General features: G+C 37.5%; 1 protein-coding gene across 2 annotated transcripts in view; it reads right to left on the reverse strand.

Moving 5' to 3' along the window:
- Nucleotides 1-5,284: 5,284 nt before the first annotated feature.
- LOC126161812 (uncharacterized) overlaps nucleotides 5,285-26,285 on the reverse strand; it is a 103,845-nt gene continuing 82,844 nt past the window's right edge. For both annotated transcript variants that reach the window (XM_049917911.1, XM_049917912.1), the window contains exons 12-14: nucleotides 25,736-25,821; nucleotides 22,821-22,981; nucleotides 5,285-6,699 (exon numbers count right to left, since the gene is read on the reverse strand). In XM_049917911.1, the coding sequence (XP_049773868.1) occupies nucleotides 6,632-6,699; nucleotides 22,821-22,981; nucleotides 25,736-25,821 (315 nt within the window). In that variant the 3' untranslated portion in view covers nucleotides 5,285-6,631. The remainder of the gene's footprint in view (nucleotides 6,700-22,820; nucleotides 22,982-25,735; nucleotides 25,822-26,285) is intronic.

Consider the following 26,285-nt stretch of genomic DNA (forward strand, 5'->3'; position numbering starts at 1 on the left):
CCTCCTTATTCCCCCAAATCATCAGATCATCTGCAAACACCATAACTTTCATCTCCCTTTCACCAATTACTTCTGCTACTGTACTCATTGTATCATCCACCACTACAATGAAGAGTAATGGTGAAAGTGCACTTCCCACCCTCAAGCCATTCTTCTGTTCAATCCAAGCTGATCTGGTGAAAGTGCACTTCCCTACCTCAAGCCATTCTTCTGTTCAGTCCAAGCTGATCTCTCTCCTCCCACTTTCACACAGCTCACATTTCCATGGTATATTTCCCTTATCCTCCAAATAATCTGTTTTGCTACTCCTCTGTTCTCCAGGGCTTTCCACGCTTTGCTCCTACGTACACTATCATACGCTTTTTCAATGTGAAGGAGGGCCATTAATAGATCTATTCCATATTCATAGTGCTGTTCCTGCAGTTGCTTTACAGCAAAAATTAGATCCACTGTGGACCTTCCTCTTCTGAAGCCATGTTGCTCTTCTCTCATTCTTCTTTCTAATTTTGCTCGAATTTGTGCTTCCAAAATTTTCTCAAAAATCTTTGCACAATGTTTCGTCATTGTTATACCCCAATAGTTCTTGCACTCTTTTCTATTTCCCTTCTTAAAGATTGGGACAGTTTTTCCCTTTTTCCAGTCTTCTTGGATCATCTTCCTACTGGTGATTATTCCTTATTCAGTGCTCCTGTTTTACTATTTTTCATTTATCTTGAATTCCATTCATTGCTTCTGTTAATTTCTTTACCCTCAAGTCTATTTATTTTACTATCCACCATTTCATATTGCTTTCCTTTCTCTTCTGCTGCAACCAATTATTTTCTCCTATGTGCTGCTATTTTAGTCTACCCCCCCCCCCCCCCCCCCAATGTCTAACTGCCCACTCTTTCCCTAGCAACACCACAAGTTTTGAAATCTCTTTCATTCTATAGTATTCCATAAGTCCTGTTGTGCAATTCCTCCCCTGGAACCAGGTTTTGTGCAACTTCACCTGTAATCACTGAATGTTTTTCCAGTTCTTTTACAAGATGAAGCCAGCCTTGGTTTTCAAAACTACTACACTACTGGCCATTAAAATTGCTACACCACAAAGATTACGGGCTACAGATGCGAAATTTAACTGACAGTAAGAACATGCTGTGATATGCAAATGATTAGCTTTTCAGAGCATTCACACAAGGTTCGCACCGGTGGCAACACCTACAACGTGCTGATATGAGGAAAGTTTCCAACCGATTTCTCATACACAAACAGCAGTTGACCGGCGTTGCCTCGTGAAACATTGTTGTGATGCCTCGTGTAAGGAGGAGAAATGCATACCATCACGTTTCCGACTTTGATAAAGGTCAGATTGTAGCCTATCGTGATTGCAGTTTATCATATCGCGACATTGCTGCTCGCATTGGTCGAGATCCAATGACTGTTAGCAGAATATGGAATCGGTGGGTTCAGGAGGGTAATACGGAACGCCATGCTGGATCCCAATGGCCTCTTATCACTAGCAGTCGAGATGACAGGCATCTTGTCCGCATGGCTGTAACGGATCGTGCAGCCACGTCTCGATCCGAGTCAACAGATGGGGACGTTTGCAAGACAACAACCATCTGCACAAACAGTTCGACGACGTTTGCAGTAGCATGGATTATCAGCTCTGAGACCATGGCTGCGGTTACCCTTGACGCTGCATCACAGACAGGAGCGCCTCCGATGGTGTACTCAACGACGAACCTGGGTGCACGAATGGCAAAACGTCATTTTTTTCAGATGAAGCCAGGTTCTGTTTACAGCATCACGATGGCCGCATCCATGTTTGGCGACATCGCGGTGAACGCACATTGGGAGCGTGTATTCGTCATCGCCATACTGGCATATCACCCGTCATGATCGTATGGGGTGCCATTGGTTACACGTCTCGGTCACCTCTTGTTAGCATTGACGGCACTTTGAACAGTGGACATTACATTTCAGATGCGTTACGACCCGTGGCTCTACCCTTCATTCAATCCCTGTGGTATTGTGTTGAAACTGTACGAGCAGCTGTACCTGTACACGCCCATCCAAGCTCTGTTTGACTCAATGCCCAGGCGCATCAAGGCCGTTATTACGGCCAGAGGTGGTTGTTCTGGGTACTGCTTTCTCAGAATCTATGCACCCAAATTGCGTGAAAATGCAATCACATGTCAGTTCTAGTATAATATATTTGTCCAATGAATACCTGTTTATCATCTGCATTTCTTCTTGGTGTAGCAATTTTAATGCCAGTAGTGTATTTATGTAACTTTTTGATGTTGCCTGCCCTGCTGGAAAGTTATCTCTAGGTATTCTAACATCTTAAATACGTTTATATATCATAAACCTACAGCGATGAGATTATCAAGGGTGTGGAATATGCCAGTATTTGGTTTAGTAAGAATATACTAGTTTTTATTATAAAAAGTAAGAACTCTAGACCAATATCAGGTTAACTAGGTCTGAACATACGAACTTCGGTACACAAGAATTTGTTTGCAAGCCATTAAAGATTCCCATTTTCTTCTTACAAGGAGGCCACTTGGCAATTGGATTTTTGTAATTTTTTTATATTTATGGTATGTAAAGTTCAGAACTCAAATATCAATATCCCAAAGTAGTTCCATGCAACTCTCAAAAATTCTCTAGAAAACTGACTTTCCATCAATTTCCTGACCATCTTTAATACAATACATCTTGAGGAGTCAGGTATTCTGCTGGATATCAGCATCATTACTGCATGATATTTCAACAGTGTGACTCAGTATCTTCATCTGGTGCTACCCGACACTGTTTATCATGTGGAACAGATCCAGTATTTATACCTAGGCTCCTCCCCCTTTGGTTCCAGGCACTGCATCTGCTGTACATTCCTGCTAACAGCATCCTTAGTGTTCCCTTGATGGACCATAGGACCAGGCCAAGTCGTAGTGTTTCATCTTCAGTTCCATACACTCATCTGCATACTGGCATTACAGTAAGATAGATTTATTGACAAGCACTGTGGCTCTGTGGGAGACTGCTCGCTTGTCATTGGGCCTCAGCTCGATTCCCCATTGATTCAAGCTTTTAACCAAAGGTGCATGTTCTATGAGCATTTCAATGAAGTATTAAATTGATAAAGGTTGGGGGAGGTGGGGAAGAATGGTAGCACTCATTTCGGTCATTATTTCTTCATTTCACACCACCCCCAACCAATCAATTCTAACACCTGTGCCATGTGAATATAAAATTAATCAAATATATGCTAATTAACACACATCTAATTTAATTTGTACAAAAACTGTATGTTTTCTTCTCTAATTACACACTGCCTCAAAAATCCAGTTTTCATTGCAAATATAAATTCTTAATTATTGATATTTAGTAACAGATTGTTAATCAGTGTTGTATAAACTAAAAAAAATTGTTAATTTTTTCCCTCTTTGTGTGTTACATGTCAAGGAAATAGTTTAGAACATTCATTCACCTTTTCTTAAAAATTTGATTCTGCCAGGAATTGAACACAGGCAATCTGCGTGACAGGTGAGCACTCTTACTCTAGGTCTACACTGCCCATTGAAAATGCAACCTCACTGTCACACATTAAAGAAGTTAGAAAACTTCAAAAGTCGATTTTCTCAAAAATTGTTGAGAGCTCCATTGAACTGCTTTGCGAATTTATTATTTGCATTCTGAACTTCACATACCATACATCTAAAAAAAAATACAAAAATCTGTTGCTGTCTGGTCTCCTAGTCAGTCATGTGTACCTCCATTCATTACGCTAATACATAAAATAAAATGCAGTTAAAAGAGATCTTATTTAGAATTCCTCCCCCTGTTATTTTCTTTTTATTAATTTGTGTGTGTGGGATGGGGGAGAGAGGGGCGGGCATGTTTCTGTGTGCATGTCCCGAATATACTAGTTTTACATACTTTTACAAAGTGCTCAAACACCTTGGAGAATTAATGAAAGACTGTATTATATCACGATTTTTAATTTACTGTATCAGGTGCAATCCAAGCCACCACAATGAAATCATAATTTCAAATTTCAGTATGCACAGTTTTGGTACTTTTGTATTGTAATATGGTGTCCCTTTAAACTCAAAGTCCCTATGCTGTATTCGCATATCACTGAGAACTTTTTGCAAACATTAATTTTATTATTGTTCTTCAGCAGACAGCAAAACTATACCTATACTGAGTTATAAGTTCCGTGACTAAACAAAAGAGAGAAAACGGTCGCATACCTTTCACAACAAATATTCATCCATGTCATTTTGAAACTGCAACTCATGTGCCTGTATCTGCATATGTTTAAACAAAACTGTAGAAAAAAAATCACTGGATGGACTGCAAATGATCCAAATTGTCCCCAGAAGTGGCATGTGTAGCATTAAAGGCTTGGCCAGATAGAATGCAGCCTGATAGTGCAGCTCAGGTGAAGGGTACTTGTGGCATTAAGAAGGCTTGATCAGACAGAACATGGCCTAGCACTGCGGTGGATGTCCGTAGCATCCAGCAGCAAGGGATACCACATGGGCAAGAGTGGCTGATCCGCAGCGACTGCTGTTGCTGTGTCAGCTTGATCAGACAGAACATGGCCTAGCACTGCGGTGGATGTCCGTAGCATCCAGCAGCAAGGAATACCACATGGGCAAGAGTGGCTGATCCGCAGCGACTGCTGTTGCTGTGTCAGCTATCACCCTGTAAAAATGGTCAAAACTTCATTAACAGCTTGCACGTACAGTGCAATTGTCATAGTGGTTAGAGAACATAGCAGTCAAATGCGCCAGCAGTTGCAGACAGCTGTAGTGGTGAATCTGTATTCTGACACAACTTGGCAAGGGCAGGGTGCCAAGCCAATGACTGCCGCATCAAAGGCGCTTTCTGCATGACAGGCATGATGTAATAATAAGCATTTCAGCAATGTGATCTAGTAACTGTGGCTCAAGACCACAGGCCACAGCCTTAAGGGAGAAGTACAGAACGTGTGCAGAGGCTACCTCTTCTCACCATTAGAAAACTGAAGTACCTGCATACAAACTATGATGCAACATTTTCAGGTACAATTAACCACAAAGATTTTGTTCTTGCTTAGGAAAAGAATATTCATCACTAAACAGCTTGTGAGTATAAATATCAGTTACTTACATTATATGTAGAAGATCATTTTCGAAGATACTGTCTGAGGGGTATAAAAGCTTATTTATGAAATTATCAGCTTCAGAAACAATTCATAACCAAAATCACATTTATAGAATTATGAATTTCATTTATGACACAAGACTATAGTTTCACATGTAAATATATTTGCATACAAAAGCTTTAAATTGTTTATAAAATTAAATTTTAAATAATGTTTAAAGGATTCTCCAATTTAGTATAATAAATGGAAGCCTGTGAAGTTCGATGTAAACAGAGGATTAATCTAAAAGTTTTCTGTGGGCAAGTATCAGAAAATACTTGATAATATTTTTAACTTAATGTTACAATTTTTCAGATTGTATAGTAGACTGTGATAAAGTTTCACATTTTTATAAAAACATTTGTTGAAGTGTCACAGTTATGAAAAAAGGAAAACACTGACTATATCATGCCTATTGCGCACAATTCAAAAATACTGTTACACACTGAAGTGTATAATGTAAGCAATGCTCACTACATTTCAAGTAGTGGAAATTTGCATACAAAGCAATTTTTACTTTTTACAGTCATTAACAGAATGATATGGTGTATGGAGCATACATCTATGCTTGTACATATAAATAATACTGCTAAAGAATACCTGCTCCAGTTTGTACTTTGCAGTCAGCTGTGCAGGTTTGCATGATACATATTCCTATCAGTGATCAAAGTTAATAACACATAAAAGCAAAATGTGATGTAAGCAATTACAAGCACAAACTGGTGCAGTTGGATAGAGCCCATGACCTGTCAGAGCTTACAATCCAAAACTTGTCAGTACTTAAGACTTATGGATATATTTCTACGATCGCACTAAAAAAAATTGTTTCTTGTTGTTCCCAGGTATGTTCACAAACATATGTCTTTTGTTATAGAAAATATGAATATTCATTTGTTAGCACATCTGAAAACAACAAAAACCTAATGGCAATCATTTCCATGCAGTCTTTAAATAGCCTAATTCAATACACAATGTACATAATAAGAGTAAAGAAGGCTTTACTCAATAGTACAACTTACCTAGAGACCATTCTACACAAACATTGAATTCAAAAACAGCTAAATTTTCAGACAAGTATCAGCATTAATGGAAGCAAAATCACAGACAATCGTTCAGCTTGACTGAACATAGAGGATGTAGGGTGGGGAATATCCTACTTTTCACATTATAACATGCACACGGTTTCAAAACAGTCCAGTGGAATCATAAAATTAAATTTAAAAAAAAAGATATGCAGCAAAATGGTTCCACCAAATATTATACATTGCACAAATAATTGCATGACATTGAGCAAAATTGGACACGATTTTGGATGGATTGAAAAACATCTTCAGCTAACGAAATAGTTGAAATTATAATACATTATTGCACATTATTCCATTTGCAATGTAATACATTGAAAAAAGCAATTTCATAAATAGTCTCCCTGTCTTCTTTTATCCTCTGCCTTCATTCACACTGGTAACTTCCATCATCCAGACCAAAGTCCTCTTCATCAAACAGCACCTCATCCAACACTGAAAAAGAAACACAGTTTTTTTAGAACACTATTTTTTTAAAGCAGCACGTTCACAGAAAATCTTAAATTAACTTTAAATATGCCTCATTCACAGAAAATGTGTGTAAACATTAAAGGTAATGATTTATGTTGGGCCCCCTTCCTTTCCTTGCTGCTTCCTTTCTGCCCTAACCATCCCACTTGCACAGTTACCAGTTCCATGCTTTATCCACCTCTAAGAGCAATCACTGTATTACTATCCCCATGTATGTGCAACTTCTTGTGATCTCTTTCTTTGACCTTTCTGTTCATCCATAACACTCACACTGCAAACTGAGAAAATTTTGTGTGTCTTCTATACACAATGGGCCTCTGATGAGTAAGAACGACCAACTCTCTCTTTTAGCACTATTAACAAGAAAAATGTTATGTGGTTTATGATTTAAATCAAACACTGACTGAAAGGAAAGTGGTATTTCAGTATATCTTCATGTAACAGAAGCTGAAATAGTATCCACTTAGACTAATGATGTGATGACTACAGTAGATCAAGAACTTAAACACTGCTGATTTTCATACAAAATAGTTAATAGCAGCATTGAGGCTGCTACTGTGTTGTACTGTTTGATCACAGAGATTACCAAATGTATCATATTTCTGATATCTTTCAAATTCTGGTACTTCAGAATTAAGATGCCAAAACCAAAAAAGTGCACAGATAAAATACAGTTAATCAGGTGGTTCCTTCTTCCATTATAACCAAAATCAATATTGCATACATATCACACGGATATAGAATATGCAACTTTTTACATAAGTACACTTAACAACTTATTCAAAAATAAAAATATCAATTAGAAGTTCGTTTGATGTAGCATATAGAAAATATTGTTGTGTCCTTAGCTCGCTATGCACAAGGATTTCCACTTAATTCGAAACTGGAGAATCATCCCTTAGAAGGAATGATCTCACAAAAACTGCTCTAAGTTTTATTTTACTAAGCATACAATTGGCAGCTCTGTTCCACAAATCCTTCAAGAAGGAAAGGCATTGTGTACTGCAACAGCAAATTTTGCAAATGAAGCTTTACTATCTACCGTATTTACTCGAATCTAAGCCGCACTCGAATCTAAGCCGCACCTGAAAAATGAGACTCGAAATAAAGGAAAAAAAAAAAAAAAAAAAAAAAAAAAATTCCCAAATCTAAGCCGCACCTGAAATTTGAGACTCGAAATTCAAGGGGAGAGAAAAGTATTAGGCCGCACCTCCAAATCGAAACAAAGTTGGTCCATTGTAATATGAGACACAATTTAGGTCGAATGAATGACAATACAGCTACAGTAGTTTGGTTCGAGTCGAAAGCTTAGCAGTTAAGCTTTACCAGGTAGCCATTGCTATGCGTCAGGCGCTCCGTCCGTATTTATACGGATACCCTTCCTTTTTCACCTGCTTCGTCTGGTTTGAATCGATTGCTTATTTTGCTTTGATCTGATAAGTGCCGTTTTCTATGTTATAGGTGTTTACGTCAGTCACTCGAAGCTGAAACTGCATTACTATACTGTGTCATGCATTGTTTGTCGCATTCTGATAGTGCGTGTTTACGGTCTGTCGCTGCTCGCGGCATGGCTTGCTTTTGTGCGCGCTACCGCCGCCTACAATTTAAAAAAAGAGAGAAATCGTCTCATTAGCGAAACAATGGCAAGAGACTGCTATTTGTTGTTACTTAGACTGCTGCTTTCTTTGATAATGATCAACAAGTACCAAATAATAGACTGCGTATGATAGAACATGTTCTGAACGAGAGTTTGGCGAAAATTTTTCTCCGTTTGAAAATCTTTGCGGCCGCTTCTTTAGTACATCAAATTCTGCACAGAAATTACTCATCTTAGATTTAAAAATTTAGTCAGTTGTCGTGCTTCATTTCTGACTGTATCACTATTAGGCATAAGAGTAATACGAATATAAACATGACACGATACGTATATTCTTCCGCGTTTGCTGTTGTCTCACTCTAGTTTCGTAGTTTATTTGGCAGACAGGATTTAAATGAGATAGAAGCAAACACAAAAGAATACCTGGCAAAATGTTTATATTCGTATTACTCTTATGGTGAAGAGAGTACTGCATGTGATTCACATTTCATCAGGTTCCTATTAGCAACCATCTCTTCTCACAGGTAGGAAAAAATTCAGAACGTAGAGTTGGCCATATTGACAAAAATCCCAGTATTACCAGTCGGATTTTCGTAGTACATTGAAATTCGAAGATGAACAATACGGAATTTGTATTTACTTCGTTGGATTATGTATGAAAAAGCAGTGGTCGAAACTCGGGCGGAGAAAAAAAGCTCGTCTTCCATTTTTTTTTTTTTTAATTTTATTTACTGACGCAGAGGTTTTGGCGCCAGTATTTATCTTTGTGCCTACAAAGGATGCCTGTGTAGCGCTACATATATTCAACGGCAGAAGTTAGTTGTGGCGGCACCTATCAACATTTTTCAGAACTTCCGCTTGCTTTGCACTCAATTCCAAGCCGCAGGCGGTTTTTTGGATTACAAAAACCGGAAAAAAAGTGCGGCTTAGATTCGAGTAAATACGGTAACAGCAGATAGTTGCAAATATGTTATCTGGTCCATTTACCTTAAAATTTGATAATGACAAAAACTGGTAAGTTTGGATGAGAACTGCAAAATATGCTTCTTCCAAAAATGTTGAACATTTTGCTTTAGTTTATAATTTTCTCTGTGTATTACATTATTAATGGTGTTATACCTAAAGTTGGATGGAACTTAATATACAATGTTTCTTCAAAATTTTGAGAATCAACTTACACAGTCATCCCATTTTATTAGCTGACTCTAGTCTGCCAGAACTGATTATAACACCTAGATCAATGGCTATACTGTCACTTTTTTTTTTTTTTTTTTTTTTTTTTTTTTTTTTGGATAAACACAGTTCATTTGGGTATTGTTGTGGGTGTACTGTTACAGAAGCTCTTAGAATCCATTTGAATAGCAAAAGATTGAGATTTCACTTCCATGCCAGTTCCTTATGGGGTTGACGAGACAGCTGCAGTGTTTCTAGGCTATCCAGTTAAGAGCAATCTTTGTCTTATTTTGAGACCTCACATGTATTTGATGACTTTTGCTGGGTTACATTTGCCTCCCTCGCCCCCCACCCCCACCCTTCAACCCAATACCTCAACCAAACTCTTTTTCAGCAGGTAATCACTGCTCCACCTTCATACATGCCAACATATTTAACTTTTATCTTTCACCCTATCTATGGTGTTGACAATCTCTTTTTCCCTCTTGGTCAGAGTAACTCCCATCGAAAAGTGTAATATTCTCATCTCAGTCACATGTCCCTCTTTCTCATCATTATTCTTCACTGCCCAGTCTTCCACACCATGGGTCACACATAATTAGAGCACATGTTCATAAATTTTTCAATATTGCCATCTCTCCAAACTGCCCGAGCTTTACTACTTCTTCAGACTAGCCACTTCATCCCAAACTGAAGAATTTCATTTGATTAAGAATTTCTTCATAAGTGATACTTGTTCCATCTCCTTAGATCTCACACCCCAGATATTCTTTCATGGCTCTATTATCATTGAGTCCTTGTGCTTTCAAGAGTCTCAATCCACTTACTTCGCTTTTCTGTACATTGTGTCTAATATTTCCATTCAGCACAATATCATCTCCAAACATCTGGGTCAATGTCGTAAGAGTCAACCTAGACGATAACGGGTTAAGATCAACCTGCTCCTGTAGCACAGTATGCAGTGCACTAGTTTGTAAGACAGAGAGGTGAGCCAGTCCTGGATCAAATCTGCGCAGCAGATTAATGACCACAAGCTGGTACACAGACAGCCCGAGAGTTGTTTTTACACAGTTTCCCTTCCTCACTTATGTAAATACTGGGATGATTCCCAAATTCCTCCTCCAAAAATACAATACAAAAAGAGTTAAAATATGAACATACACAGAATAATGTTCACATGATTCACAGAGAGAAAGTGCACAATATGTTCCTCCCTTAGGTTACCTCGATTATTGTGGCATCATCAGGAGGTGCACATGGCCACACAGTTAGGTAATAAAATGTAAAAAATGCCGAATCGTGAGATGGCAGACCCCATATTAAATGAAATACATGCTGGTTAAGATCATTTTTCTCCTATTTACGTCCACAAAGGTCTGCCATTTCCTGTTCATAGACAGTCCACACTTGCCAATTTCTGTTGGCATAATTGTGACAATCAGTTCATTTTCCTTCTCAAGCCAAGAGCCTCCATCCTTTACCATATGCAAAGAGTGACATGTATGAAATATAAAAAAACCATAATACTTGGTAATGACGGCATAATGTTGATGTTTTCAGTTTATGGTTCCCTTCATGCAGTCAATCCTACATTACAGCAGGGTCGAAGTAAATCAAAAAATTAACTTCTACAAGAAGGGAATACAGGTTATTATGCCAATGGCTTCATAGAATTTACATGTCTGTGAATATGTTTAATATATTATTACCATTAAGTGATGCTGGCTGCCATTTTGTGACAACATCTTTAGCAATGGAATGACTGGCCTGTGGAAGATATGCTGGTGGATTTGCATTACTAGTTTTTTGATCAAAGCTCAAACAAAATTAAAAGAATTATCAATGCAATTAAAACTCTGATTATGTTTCTATTTTAAAACGACCTAGGAAGCACCAAAGGAAAACTATCAAGTGACCATACTTTTCAGTAAAAGTTCCAAATTAAGTGTGATAGATTACTTTATTTTGATGAATCATAACTACTTAATATCAAAATAACAAGAACGAAAATAAAATATAACAAACAAAATAAGAAATAAGTTTATTCATTCTCAAGTTGAGTTGTGCAACTATGATGCAAGAGAATCTATTTTTTTTTTTTTTTTCCTCTCCAAGACTAATCTTAATCACTTGAAAGATGAATAAAAAATATAATTTTGAATTATTTACTCAAAAGTAAAACATTTCCCAATAAAAACTCTAGAAACTGATGTAGATGTGCTTTACTCACTTACGAATGAAGCAACACAACTGACACAAAATCATTCCAGGTTTTTTATATTATTTCACTACCGCATGTGTAACTAGTCTTTCTGTGCCTAGGTAATGATACAGGGTTCCCTCTTTGCAAAGAGTTTGCTCATATGATCACAGACTTCGATGTAACACAGGGCAAATGTGTTCCCTGCACCTAACAAAAGAGGTTGCAGAACCAGGAGGTAGAATCTGAGGAAAAACTGTGATTGGTTAATGATTTATCTTGTGGAGTAACATATCATTTTGGTAAAGTGATGTGTTACTCAACATAAATCTAATTGACAAATGTGCTGGCGAAGTTAAAAGCATTGTTTCCTAGTTTTGTTATCGTTTGTACATGTAAACTAGTATGGATGGATCACGCACATCTTCAAAGTGAGACAAAGACAGCAGCTTTACTAGGCTCCGCAGTACTTGCTGAATTGGCAGTATTCCATGCTGCAGCTTCCCAGCTTTAATTACTGCCTTTTTGTAACAGAAGGAGCAATATTACTGTACTTCAGAGAAAGTGCTTTTTATTATTTAGTAGAAGGTAGAAGATATATCAAAGTTCACAGATCCCAGTATGGAGCTGCAGCAGTGAAGAAGTCCTTGTTAATGCAAACTATATGGTTTGTTTGACTATTATTTCAAGATGCAGATGTTCACAACTTAAGAGTAATAGTGCCAGTAATCTGAAAATAATCATTTCTCATACAAAACAAACTATAATGAGTAATACTTCAATATGGCAAAGAACCCAGAGTTAATTCTGTGCTGAGAATCAATTAAAAATCGATGGAACATATTTAATACAAACAATGGAAACTTCAGGTAGGAATATCAACAATGTAGGAAAAGATAGACTGCTACTTACCATAAAGATGGCAGATTAAGTTGCAGACAAGAACAATTAAAAGACACTCACACAAAGCTTTCGGACACAACCTTCATCAGCAAAAGAGAAACACACACCATTCATACACACAAGCAAGCACACCTCATGCACACATGACTGACAACTCTGAGAGCTCAGGCCAGAATGCAACAAGCCAGATGGGATGGGAGCACCAATCTGAAGGGGGACAAGAAAGGGGAAGGGATAGTGATATACAGAGGGGGGGGGGGGGGGGGGGAAGAGATAGAAATGTGGTCTGATGTAGAGTGCAGGTACTAAAATGCTAACACTTAAATACAAATCAAGAAGAAATTACCAATTTTTGACAATCATTTTCAACAAATATTGCTGTAGCTTTTAGCAATGTGGTCAACAGTGGAAATATGCCAATGAAGTGCACAAGTACTTACAAGCAGTATAGATTAGAAGCTTAAGAAGAAATAATGTGTTGCTTAATAATGATCAAACTGATGCACAACGCTTGTGTCACAGAAATCTTAGTAAATCGAAGAGTCAGATGATCGTTGACTGCCGTTTCAGAGGGCTTCTACTCTTTCATCTGGTGTGTAGCTACAACATGACAACTACCAGAACCAGCATCAGATCCTCATCTACCAAAGGGAGCACAGTTTTGCTGGGTTGCAGTGACATGGTTTCAGTAACATCATGATGCGGTGAATTACTTAAGTATGGTGAACAGTGTTAGATCCCAGTTAAATATAATAATAATTATTATTATCATCACCACCACCACCACCTTTTTGTGTGTGGATTACTATTATTATTATTATTATTATTATTATTATTATCAACTTCAGTGTGTGTGGCAGTAGCTGAAGCACATTAGTGCGGAAGAAATTTTCTTTTTGCAACAAATTTGTGTGCACACGGTGACAGTTGGCAGCAATAGAACATTAGTTGCAAACTTGTGATTGGTTTTCCTGTATGCCAATGCTCAAGGTATTAGATTTGAAATGGCTGTGGTCGAGACAAAAGAAAAAAGAAATTGCTGACTTTAATAATAGACTACAAATCAACAATGCTGATTTAAAAGATAAAATAGATAAGAAAGTCCTGAAGTCTGAAGATCATATCCCATATTCACAAAGGGAAAACTTAGAAATAAATAATCAAATGGTAGCTGAATTAGAATTTACTGTCATAAAGTTAACAAAGGAGTTACATTTTGGCATATCTATAAGAGTTGATTTTATGGTAAATCCATTAATTATAAGTTTTGTTGAGTTTCATGTTGAATCAAAACAAACCTCAGACAAGTGTCAGTCTAAGCATGAGATCTGTTCAAAAAATTTTGGAACATTCATAATTTTGCATCAATGGTGTATTGGAACGAAATACTGTTGGCATCAAAGTTTCATTGTTGTATAGTTCTTAGTTATTGATCAGTGTTGTATTGAGTAGAACATTGTATTGCACAGTCTGCGAATTTCGAGATGGCAGAGTTAGAGGCGCCACCACCTGAATTAAATTTTGTGTGAAACTCAAGAAAACCTTTATAGACACAACAAATTCTGCAGGAAGCCTACTGTGATGAGCGCTTAAGCTGTACTTGGTGTTATGAATGGTTTACATGTTTTAAAAATGACAGGGCGGAAGTTAAAGATGACCCTCATTCAGGACGCCATCCTGTGCATACCGATGACACTAATGTCAAATATATCAACAAAATTGTGCATACCAATCAAAGACTGTCTGTCTGAGAGATAGCAGAAGAATGTAACATTTTAGCTGGATCATGTCATGAAATCCTGACACAGTATTTTGGAATGCATCGTGTTGCCACCAAGTTCGTCCCACAGCTCATGAGTCAAGACTCGAAAGACCTTCGCCTTGCAATCTGTGAAGAGCTTTTAGACTGTGCAAATGAGAACAAGATGTTCCTTAAGAGAATCGTAACTGGTGATGAGATATGGGTCTACGGTTATGATGTTGAGAACAAGGTTTAATCTTCACAATGGGTAGGGGAAGATTCTCTAAGACCAAAAACAAGCTCACCAGGTCAGGTAAAACGTCAAATCCGTGCTGACAGTTTTCTTTGACTTTGAAATATTAGTTCATCATGAATTCATGCCACAGGGGCAAATTGTTAATCGATGGTACTATTGGGACGTATTGCGATGCCTGTGAGAAAATTTGAGAAGGAGAGACAATTCATGGCTCTTGCATCACGATAATGCACCTGCACAATCATCCCTGTTGGTGACTGCCTATCGGAGAAAAATAAATAAATATTTATCACTGTGGTGCCTCATCCTCCACATTTTTCAGTCTTGGCCCCTGCAGATTTTTTTTATTTATTTCCAAAATTGAAAACCTCATTGAAAGGACGAAGATTTGTAACGACAGATGAAATAAAAGAAAATTCATAGACGACGCTTCACACAATCCACCAAGAGGCGTACCAAGACTGCTTTTGCCTTTGGGAGCTGTGTGTCAATTGTGGAGGAGAGTATTTTGAAAGAGACCATGCACAATAAGTAAAAGGTAAGCACAGAAAGGACAAAGTTGTGGAATTTTTTGAACAGACCTCATATTTCAATACAGGATACAGATTTAAGTAAGTTTGATGTTTCTTGTCCCAATTCATCAACTTCAGAGGAGAGTAGTGTGACTTACTTGAACCAAAGTGTCAAACACTTGTTAACTATTAACATGCCTCCTTCACCATATGTGGTAACTTAAACTATTTGGCTTGCATTTAAACTGCTCAGTTTCAAGATTAACTGTGTAGACTTCAGATGTCAACTAGCTTCTGGTGTTAATTTATGTGATGTACATGGTATTTTCATGAGATTAAGTGTAAATGATGTGTAGTTAATGTTTAGTTAAGTGGTTACTTATGAAGAAGACAGTGTGAGGTTTGACTATAAATTTAGAGTTGAACTTTGTGGATTGTCAAATAATGACTTTAAATATGTATTTTTTAAAAAAGGGAGAGAACGAAATGGTGGTTTGAAGCAGAAGGCAGATACCTTCATGACTAAATTAAGCAAAGTGTAATACATGGATTGAATGATCTACCCAAAGATATGCACTGGGGTACACTTTTCAGCACCACAGGATGATGAGGTTGTAATTAAGTGCTATATTACTTCCTTTTTTATTTCTGTATAATGATTTCTCATTCTCCCAATATTCTATCGTCTTTAAATTATAGCTTATTTCCCTATCCTGTCTATAATGACAAAATAACTGGAAGTTAGTGACCGCTTCGCTAACAGCACAGGCGTTGCGTTCTCTCACGCAGGGAGTCTTAGCAAATTACAAATACCCATATATCATCCATGAAAATCACACCTGTGTAGGTCAATGAGAAATATAGAATGTTGGGGTATTTTTCTCAAACAGAGTTGTTTTGCTGAAAAGTCTTAGCACTGTACAGGCTTCAGAAGAAATAAGCAGTTATAAATAAAATATTAATTGCTTGTTGGTACATACCTACATGATAACTGAAGATAACGTTATACCGTCAATTTTTATCACAAATGAAGAAATTACATGTATCAAAGCATGCGGAATAAGGTCCACGTATTTTGCTTTAATAGTTGTAATTCACTTGCAACCACAGTAGCGAAAATTTTGAAAGAAACTTGACTGCACAATGACTTTACCTTTGTGGAGTAAAGGAATAATACAAAAAATACATATGTAAATACAGCAGCATATAATAGCTTAAGATGGACTCAACTATGTAACACTTAAGGGTAATAATTTTCTCTGTAAAATCGCGCTGACTACACTTAAGTAGCTATACAATAAGGATAGAAATTTCACTTAAAACTGAGACACTGCTCTTTTCTAGCAGAAATCTTGATAATTAATCCTAGCATAAACTGTTGGCATAATGTTTACATTTCCAATGAGTATTTGAATGAAAAGATTGTACAATTGCGTGATTAAAACCAGAGAAAAGATTATTAAAAAACGCAACTAATTTAAGTACGTATGCAGGATTTTAGCATTAGCACATCGAAGAAGGAAAAAGCAGGAAAGCTGAAAGGTACCCTTATATAGCAGCTGGCTGATGAGCTAACATCCAGATGAGATTCACATAGAGTAATTAACGGCAGTAGCAGCACAATGTGTGGGCAAGAAGCATAAATACACTTTGCTTACAGTGATTGGAAAACAGAGGAGTCAAGAATTAGATATGCAGCCTTAATAAAGTAGGAATAAGTTAATTCAAAATATAGGAGTGAAGATGAGAGTTTTATAACGGTAAGTTGGATACTGTAGCCTGTTATATGTAATAATGTTATGAATAGCATAGGTTTACTAAGGGAAGAGAATCTACACCTAAATGAGGGACAATATAGGAACACTATCACTGTAAAACTTGGATGGTTGTTAGAAAGTAGCCTTCTGAGGAAAGAGATGGGCTTGACAGTTTATACAGAAGTAGAATACTGTCGGTTTTGACGCTTACTCAAAAGTTGCAAAATAGAGGAACCTACCACCTGAGATGTAATGTGCCAGTAAATATTTTTGATTAATGAATCAATAATAAGAAAACAGTTATCTTCGTTTTGTGTGTTGTTCCTAATACGAGTGAAGGAATATAGTATGCAGTGCAATAAAAGGTTACCACTTGCCCTAAAGTGTAACTCACCTTACTTATGGCAGCAACAAAATGAATAAGTATGTGCTGTAATCATTATGGCAGCATATTTTGCAAGTATACCATACTAACATGAATAAAAAAAATAGGAGTTCGGGTAAGCTACTACGAACAGCATAGTGAACCCATTATTGTAGCCAAGATAGACAAGAAGTCCATGCCTACCACAGAAGTACAAGATTATATGCCAACTAGCTCCACAGATGAAGCTATTGATGAAATGTACGATGAGATAAAAGAAATTAGTCAGATAATGAAGGGCGATGAGAATTTAATAGTCATGGGGGATTGGAATTCAGTAATAGCAAAAAAGAAGAGAAGGAAAAGTAGTAGGTGAATATGGAATGGGGGTAAGGAATGAAAGAGGAAGCTGCCTGGTAGAATTTTGCACAGAGCATAACTTAATCATAGTTAAGACTTGGTTCAACAATAATGCAAGAAGGTTGTACACATGGAAGTGGCCTGGAAACACTGGAAGGTTTCAGGTAGATTATATAATTACAAGACAGATATTTAGAAACCAGGTTTTAAATTTTAAGACATTTCCAGGGGCAGATGTGGACTCTGACCACAATCTATTGGCTATTAACTGTAGATTAAAACTGAAGAAACTGAAAAAAGGTGAGAATTTAAGGAGATGGGACCTGGATAAACTGAAAGAACCAGAGGTTGTAGAGTGTTTCAGGGAGAGCATTAGGGAACGATTGACAAGAATGGGGGAAGGAAATACAGTGGAGGAAGAACGGGTGGGTTTGAGAGATGAAATAGTGAAGGCAGCAGAGGATCAAGTAGGTAAAAGGACGAGGGCTGGTAGAAATCCTTAGGTAACAGAAGAAATAATTGAATTTAATTGATGAAAGGAGAAAATATAAAAATGCAGTAAATGAAGCAGGCAAAAAGGAATACAAACGTCTCAAAAATGAGATCGACAGGGAGTGCAGAATGGCTAAGCAGGGATAACTGGAGGACAAAAGTAAGGATGTAAAGGCATATATCACTACGGGTAAGATAGATACTGCCTACAGGAAAATTAGAGAGACCTTTCGAGGAAAGAGAACCACTTGTATATTATCAAGAGTTCAGACAGAAAACCAGTTCTAAGCAAAGAAGGGAAAGCAGGAAGGTGGAATGAGTATATAGAGGGTCTATACAAGGGTGGTGTTCTTGAGGACAATATTATGGAAATGGAAGAGCATGTAGATGAAGATGAAATGGAAGATATGATACTGTGTGAAGAGTTTGACAGAGCACTGAAAGATCTAAGTCAAAACAAGGCCCCAGGAGTAGACAAGATTCCATTAGAATTACTGACAGCCTTGGGAGATCCAGCCATGACAAAAATCTACCATCTGCTGAGCAAGATGTATGAGACAGGCGAAATACCCTCAGACTTCAAGAACAATATAATAATTCCAATCCCAAAGAAAGCATGTGTTGAGAGGTGTGAAAATTACCAAAATATCAGTTTAATAAATCATGGCTGCAAAACACTTTACAGGCGAATGGAAAAACTGGTAGAAGCCAACCTTTGGGAAGATCCATTCAGATTCCGTAGAAATAATTGGAACACGTGTGGCAATACTGATCCTATGACTTATTTTAGAAGATAGATTAAGAAAAGGCAAACCTATGTTTCTAGCATTTGTAGATGTAAAGAAAGCTTTTCACAATGTTGACTGGAAAACTCTGTTTCAAATTCTGAAGGAGGCAGGGGTAAAATACAGAGAGCGAAAGGCTATTTACAATTTGTACAGAAATCAGATGCCAGGTATAAGAGTCGAGAGGCATGAAAGGGAAGCAGCGGTTGAAAAGGGAGTGAGACATGGTTGAAGCCTACCCCCGATGTTATTCAATCTGTATATTGAGCAAGCAGTAAAGGAAACAAAAGAAAAATTCGGAATAGGAATTAAAATCCATGGAGAAGATATAAAAACTTTGTGGTTTGCCAATGACATTGTAATGCTGTCATAGACAGTAAAGGGCCTAGAACAGCAGTTGAATGGAATGGACAGTGTCTTGTAAGGAGGATATAAGATGAACATAAACAAAAGCAAAACAAGGATAATGAAATGTAGTCAAATTAAATCAGGTGATGCTGAGGGAATTAGATTAGAAGAAGAGACACTTAAAGTAGTAGATGAGTTTTGCTATTTGGGGAGCAAAATAACTGATGACGGTCGAAGTAGAGAGGATATAAAATGTAGACTGGCAATGGCAAGGAAAGCGTATTTGAAAAAGAGAAATTTGTTAACATCGAGTACAGACTTAAGTGTCAGGAAGTCGTTTCTGAGAGTATTTGTACGGAGTATAGCCATGTGTGGATGTGAAACATGGGCAATAAATAGTTTAGACAAGAAGAGAATAAAAGCTTTCAAAATGTGGTGCTACAGAAGAATGATGAGGATTATATGGGTAGATCAGGTAACTAATGAGGAGGTACTGAATAGAATTGGGGAGAAGAGAAATTTATGGCACAACTTGACAAGAAGAAAGGACCAGTTGGTAGGACATGTTCTGAGGTGTCAAGGGATCACAAATTTAGTATTGGAGGGCAGTGTGGAGGGTAAAAATCATAGAGGGAAACCAAGAGATGAATACACTAACAGATTTAGAAGGATGTAGGTTGCGGTAGGTACTGGGATATGAAGAAGCTTGCACAGAATAGAGTAGTATGGAGAGCTGCAGCAAACCAGTCTCTGGACTGAAGACCACAACAACAACAATAACCATACTACACTGTGTATGGGTTTTGTATATTTGATGAGGACTAATATGCTTTCTAATGGGTGGTAGTAAACATGTTTGCGTGAGTTTTGTACAAAGGAATTTGTCCTGTTTTGAATTCAGTGAATGCTATGGTTGGGTTTGTATGATTTTTGTAAGGATAGCTTAGTTCAAATTATTGTAAATAATCAAGCTAATTCCTTAGCATTCGAAAGGATTCAAGATTAAGACAGAAGTTCAACTGAATAATCTATCCTATTTGTAGTGTAATCCAACATGTATGGGTGAACTGAAAATACATAGGCAGCTTCTGGAGGAAGTTGAACAGCGTAAAAATTCATAAAAGGAAATAATTCTTACTGGATGTTCCTTGAAAACAGATAAGTGAAAAATGCTTATTCATAGTTAATTAGGAAGTTACTGCATAATCTAGATGAGTGAACTGGTTTGCCAGACTTCATTGTGATTAGTTCATATATGCAAATGAACTAAAATAATGTTCAAAATGATTATGGACAAACCAAGTAAGGTATGCGACACATTTAATCAATTCAAAGTGGAGCTATATTAGTTGGTACTTCATGGAGATGCTATGTGTGAATATCTTCTAGCTCACATAATTTAAAAGTTGTATATAGTCGCGTCAGCTTAAGGTGATCCGTGACAGCAGCACTGATGCCAGCTTTCAGATGCATAGCAGTAAAAGCTGCAAAAACAACAGTCATTTATAAACCCATGAAAACACTGTGGCATTGTTATATAGGTATTTACAAAATCATGTTACATGACTGTTTGAGGTAGGCACACAAAGCAGCTGTGCCCAGCTCAATGCAACTGTCGGGAATCTTCTTATACCTCTCTACTGTAGTTACTCTGCATTTCAGTTTGTTACTATAATAAGATTTCCTTCTAACTTCTTTCTAACTCATTCTTTAAATACACAACTCTGCAAAAAATGCTCTTTGGCAGCAACAATTATTCTGTCACTTCCCTAATTATCTGTGCATCCACTACAATTTTTCACATTGTGCACTACAAATTAAATACCAGTACTTAACGTCTATATATATATATATATATATATATATATATATATATATATATATATATATATATATATATATATATATAAAGAAAGATGACCACTACAATTTTTCACATTGTGCACTACAAATTAAATACCAGTACTTAACGTCCATATATATATATATATATATATATATATATATATATATATATATAAAGAAAGATGATGAGACTTACCAAACAAAAGCGCTGGCAGGTCGATAGACACACAAACAAACACAAACATACACACAAAATTCTAGCTTTCGCAACCAACGGTTGCCTCGTCAGGAAAGAGGGAAGGAGAGGGAAAGACAAAAGGATTTGGGTTTTAAGGGAGAGGGTAAGGAGTCATTCCAATCCCGGGAGCGGAAAGACTTACCTTAGGGGGAAAAAAGGACAGGTATACACTTGCACACACACACATATCCATCCACACATACACAGACACAAGCAGACATTTGTAAAGGCAAAGAGTTCTTTACAAATGTCTGCTTGTGTCTGTGTATGTGTGGATGGATATGTGTGTGTGTGTGTGCAAGTGTATACCTGTCCTTTTTTCCCCCTAAGGTAAGTCTTTCCGCTCCCAGGATTGGAATGACTCCTTACCCTCTCCCTTAAAACCCAAATCCTTTTGTCTTTCCCTCTCCTTCCCTCTTTCCTGACGAGGCAACCGTTGGTTGCGAAAGCTAGAATTTTGTGTGTATGTTTGTGTGTCTATCGACCTGCCAGCGCTTTTGTTTGGTAAGTCTCATCATCTTTCTTTATATATATAACCATGATTCTGAGAGACAATAACATTATCTCCCCCAGAGTCAGTCAGTCATCATTGTACTGCCAAAGATAATCATAATAGCAGCTAAACACATATCACTATCTAGGGGGTACAATTTGCTCACTCCCTGAGTAATTATTTCATTTCATATTTTGGATTCTTCATTCATGAACATCTTATTTATTATAGCGAAATACTAATGGATGCTCCAACATACCACAATTTTAGTGTAGCTGCTGGTGGATGCATTTAGGTGATTGTGCGTAAGAGTGTATATTTAAACTACACACACACACACACAACTTGATAGCTCGACAGGCAGTACACTACACTGTTTGTGTGTGTGTGTGTGTGTGTGTGTGTGTGTGTGTGTGTGTGTGTGTGTTTTAAACTACTGTATCAGGGAGAAATAGTCTTAACTTTGAGTTTACTTCTTTTGCAATCAGGTAAGACCAGATTAAAACATTACATACAACTCTCAATATTTGGACCTGGGGAAACATCAGGAAGAACCTTTCATAAAAAATACTTTTAGTTTCTAAAACCAGTGACTTTTTTATGTCACTTATGTACTGAAAGTTTCTAATGTCTAAAACATCTTTTTTAATTTATAAGAGCAATAACAAACATGTTATCCAAAGTCTTTGTTACATCAGATGAGTATGCCAGTAAAATACAATACTTACAAAAGTTCTTCAAAAAGAGATATTGCCAGAATATATGTACTTTAAAATTGTTAACTCAATACTTCTATTATTTACATAAAGATATGCATCAACTACACCAAATTTTGTAATGTCGTAATTCTAATAATTCAGTAACTAACATCTGGCAAACAGACCGAAGGCAAACTCAAATAATATAATTATTGGTATCAACAGAAAATGATCAATCTTATTATCATACTTTCTTAAAAACTGAACTTACACATATTACAAAAACAACAAATGTTTTCAAGTAGTAAATGGTTTAACAGTACCTTTAAAAACAGTTTCTACACACTTCAAAGTTTTAAGGGTTGCAGAGAGGTCTTTGGAAGGACTTCGATTCTGTGGAGAAGATAATCCACCTGTGCTCTCTAATAAATCAATCACATCACCAAGTTTTTCAGATCGTTCACTGTCTTCTTCATACAAATACCTGTAACATATGTGATTGAAACAAAATTATCATCCCATATGAATAAGTAGTCTACGAGCAAGATATGTTAAAAGAGTCCGTTGTTAAATTAAAAAAGACTATTTGCACTGCAAAAAACTATTTACGCAAAAGCATTTCCAAAAACACTGTTCAACCCCAAACATTGTCTTATTTTACAGATGTTGGTTGGTTGGTTGTTTGGGGAAGGAGACCAGACAGCGTGGTCATCGGTCTCATCGAATTAGGGAAGGATGGGGAAGGAAGTCGGCCATGCCCTTTCAGAGGAACCATCCCAGCATTTGCCTGGAGTGATTTAGGGAAATCACGGAAAACCTAAATCAGGATGGCTGGACGAGGGATTGAACCGTCGTCCTCCCGAATGCGAGTCCAGTGTCTAACCACTGCACCACCTCGCTCGGTTTACAGATGTTCATAAGACATAATGAACTAGGAAAACTCTTCTTGTCATCAGGCACTGTGTGTGTGTGTGTGTGTGTGTGTGTGTGTGTGTGTGTGTGTGTGGAAAGGGGGGGGCAGAGGAGAATGTTCGACCTCCCCCCCCCCCCTCTCTCTCTCTCTCTCTCTCTCTCTCTCTCTCACCGCCCCCCCCCCCCCCCACACACACACACACACACACACACACACACACACACAAACACTCACTTTGTGTACATGTATGGTTAGCACTTGTGTACTTTAGTATATTGCGGTGTTGAAATTTTGAATATAATTACACAAATGGAAGGGAGTGTGAGGAAATAACAGTGTATTGGTAAATAATGTCCCACTCTCAATCATCAGTACAGGAGTTCACCTAGTTAAAGGTTGCCATCCAACAACCAGATCCCCATCAATAGTGACATGTTCTAACTATTGAAACAACGTGGACTGGTTTTTACTTCTCCTCTCCTTGCCAGACATTGACAGAGCCAATTTAAATTGTTGGCCTATCTTTAAACTCGCAATGTGACTTAGGCAGCCAGTGTGTGTGTGTGTGTGTGTGTGTGTGTGTGTGTGTGTGTGTGTACTTCAGAAGAAGGCCTTTTAGCCGAAAGCTTAGTTATTTAGCAGTCATTTTTGGTGAGCCTGCTGCAACTCAATATCTCCACTATACGATGAGCAGCAATATATTCTTTTTATAATACTGCCATCATTCCATGTTGGATTTCCATTGTTTAAAGATTACAAACTTGTCTTTACAAGACAAACTAGCTCTTTACAACAAAAGAAAACCATCATATCCATCATACAATTCCACAAATTTGCATCACACATGATAAAACTAGCAGCAAAAACTTATTTGACGGGACCAATCTAACTACTGTTGCCTACCCTCTCCCTTTCCCCTCATCATGTAACATTGAAGCAGTTGGCAATAGCACTAATCTATAAATGAGCAGAAAATAAGACTGTCGCTTATGTCACATGTGACATATCAGTCTGTAAATAAGCACCATAATGTGACAAAGTCCAGTCAGCTAAATGTGAGAAATAGTATATTCATGTAAGTCCTCACACTGCTACTGTTCCTCTTTCCATTTCAGCCTTATTTTCTATGTTTGCTGCAGACCTACATTGTACCAGCCATTCAGCATTCACCAAGTCCTCATCCTTATGCTCCCTCTTTCTCCTTTTATTCCTGCTTTCGTAATCTCTAATTCATTGTCCTACAAAGCTACTCCTTCCTCACTCACACACTGGAGACCATTTACACAAAAGGTGAACTCCACTCCAATAGAGCCTCAGAATAATCTGTGTGGAGATCTATCACTTTTTGTAATGGTGCCGGGATGCCAATGACGCATTGTCATTAACATCACCTGATAAGCTGTGATGAATATTTCATGAGTTGTGCCCACACTCTACCCAATTAAATCACAAGGACTACCTACACGCTATTTCAAAAGGCTATACTGACCTTTCTGTAGCATGCCTTTTAAATCACAGATGACTCAGTGTGCAGACATATATCTCAGAAGTCCTTATTTTCCACTAAATGTGTTAACACCAAATGGAATAACAACTAGAGCAAGAAATGCATATGAACAGAATCTACATTATCACTGGGCAGCAATGCCAGGTGATTCTTAGCCACCTGTGCATCAGTTGTAGCCCTCTTCCAGAAAAAAGCCACTACCCCCACCACAAACAAAGTCACTCTTCAGTTTACAGACAGTCTGCATCAAACTACCCTTGGCTTCCACACACACACAGCCAGCACCAAATGAACATGAATGGGATGTCCCCAAACAGAAGCTTGTCAGCCAAATGTCACACATCTCCAACAATAATGTAGAAATTCACAATGAAGCCACATGACAATCCCTGCCTCAGGAGGAAAGCAAGTATCTTTACTAGGTAACATTGTGACAATCAGAAGCTTCTGCTGTGTCCCCTAGCAGCTACAAGCATACCAAATTTTCTGAATGCAGAATTCTTAAGAGTGCTTAACAGTGCCAAACATAAAATGAATTTTATTTTCCTGGCTCTGTTATTTTTGACTGACTCACAATCTTTGTACACTGAGTTCCTTTTTTCACCTCTGTCAGTGGATTCGTTACTTGAGAGAGTGAAAAATCACAATTTGGCACAAGACGTGCACATTAATTAGTTAAAACTACCTGTTTCAATCAAATAACAGTCCCTTCTCAGGTGTAAAAAATAATATTGATTACAGCACATGGTTGAAATGTTATCATTTGTATTACTTCAGGCTGTTTAATATAAATAGCATACTCTACACCTTCTCCTTACCTGAGCTTTCTTAGTACTTTGCACGAGCTTCCTCTTACTCTTTGTGAAACACTGAACATTGCAGCCACTATTAAGTTGTCAAGAGCCTGAAACAAAGAAGAACCATGTCAGAGATATTTTTAATCTAGTGTCCATATTGTTGCACCATGACCTTGTATAGAGCATGGAACGGCCTCGTGCCAATGCAGCAAAATGATGTCATGTCATAGGGAGAGTGGTGTCGTCATTATGACGATTACACATTATGAAGTACGAAGACGTATTCAAAGTCCAAGAGTATTTATTCAGTATGCTAACACTGTAGTCTACACCAACCAGTGAAGTTGAGACACTAGATATGACAGTGCATCCAGAAAAGCTGACTGGATGAGTAAAGCAAGCCAAGCAAATCACTATTGCTTCATGGTGGCGAGCGAGTGTACTAACTTGTTTCCATTTCTGGGCTAAATCCCTGGTGAGAGGAAACACTGGTTCACATAAGTATTACTTGAGTCAAACCCTCTCTTTGTGTGTGCCCAGATGTTCTCAGACAGTACGAAAATGTGTACAT

This window comes from Schistocerca cancellata, chromosome 2, assembly GCF_023864275.1.
Source record: "Schistocerca cancellata isolate TAMUIC-IGC-003103 chromosome 2, iqSchCanc2.1, whole genome shotgun sequence".
Taxonomy (NCBI): domain Eukaryota; kingdom Metazoa; phylum Arthropoda; class Insecta; order Orthoptera; family Acrididae; genus Schistocerca; species Schistocerca cancellata.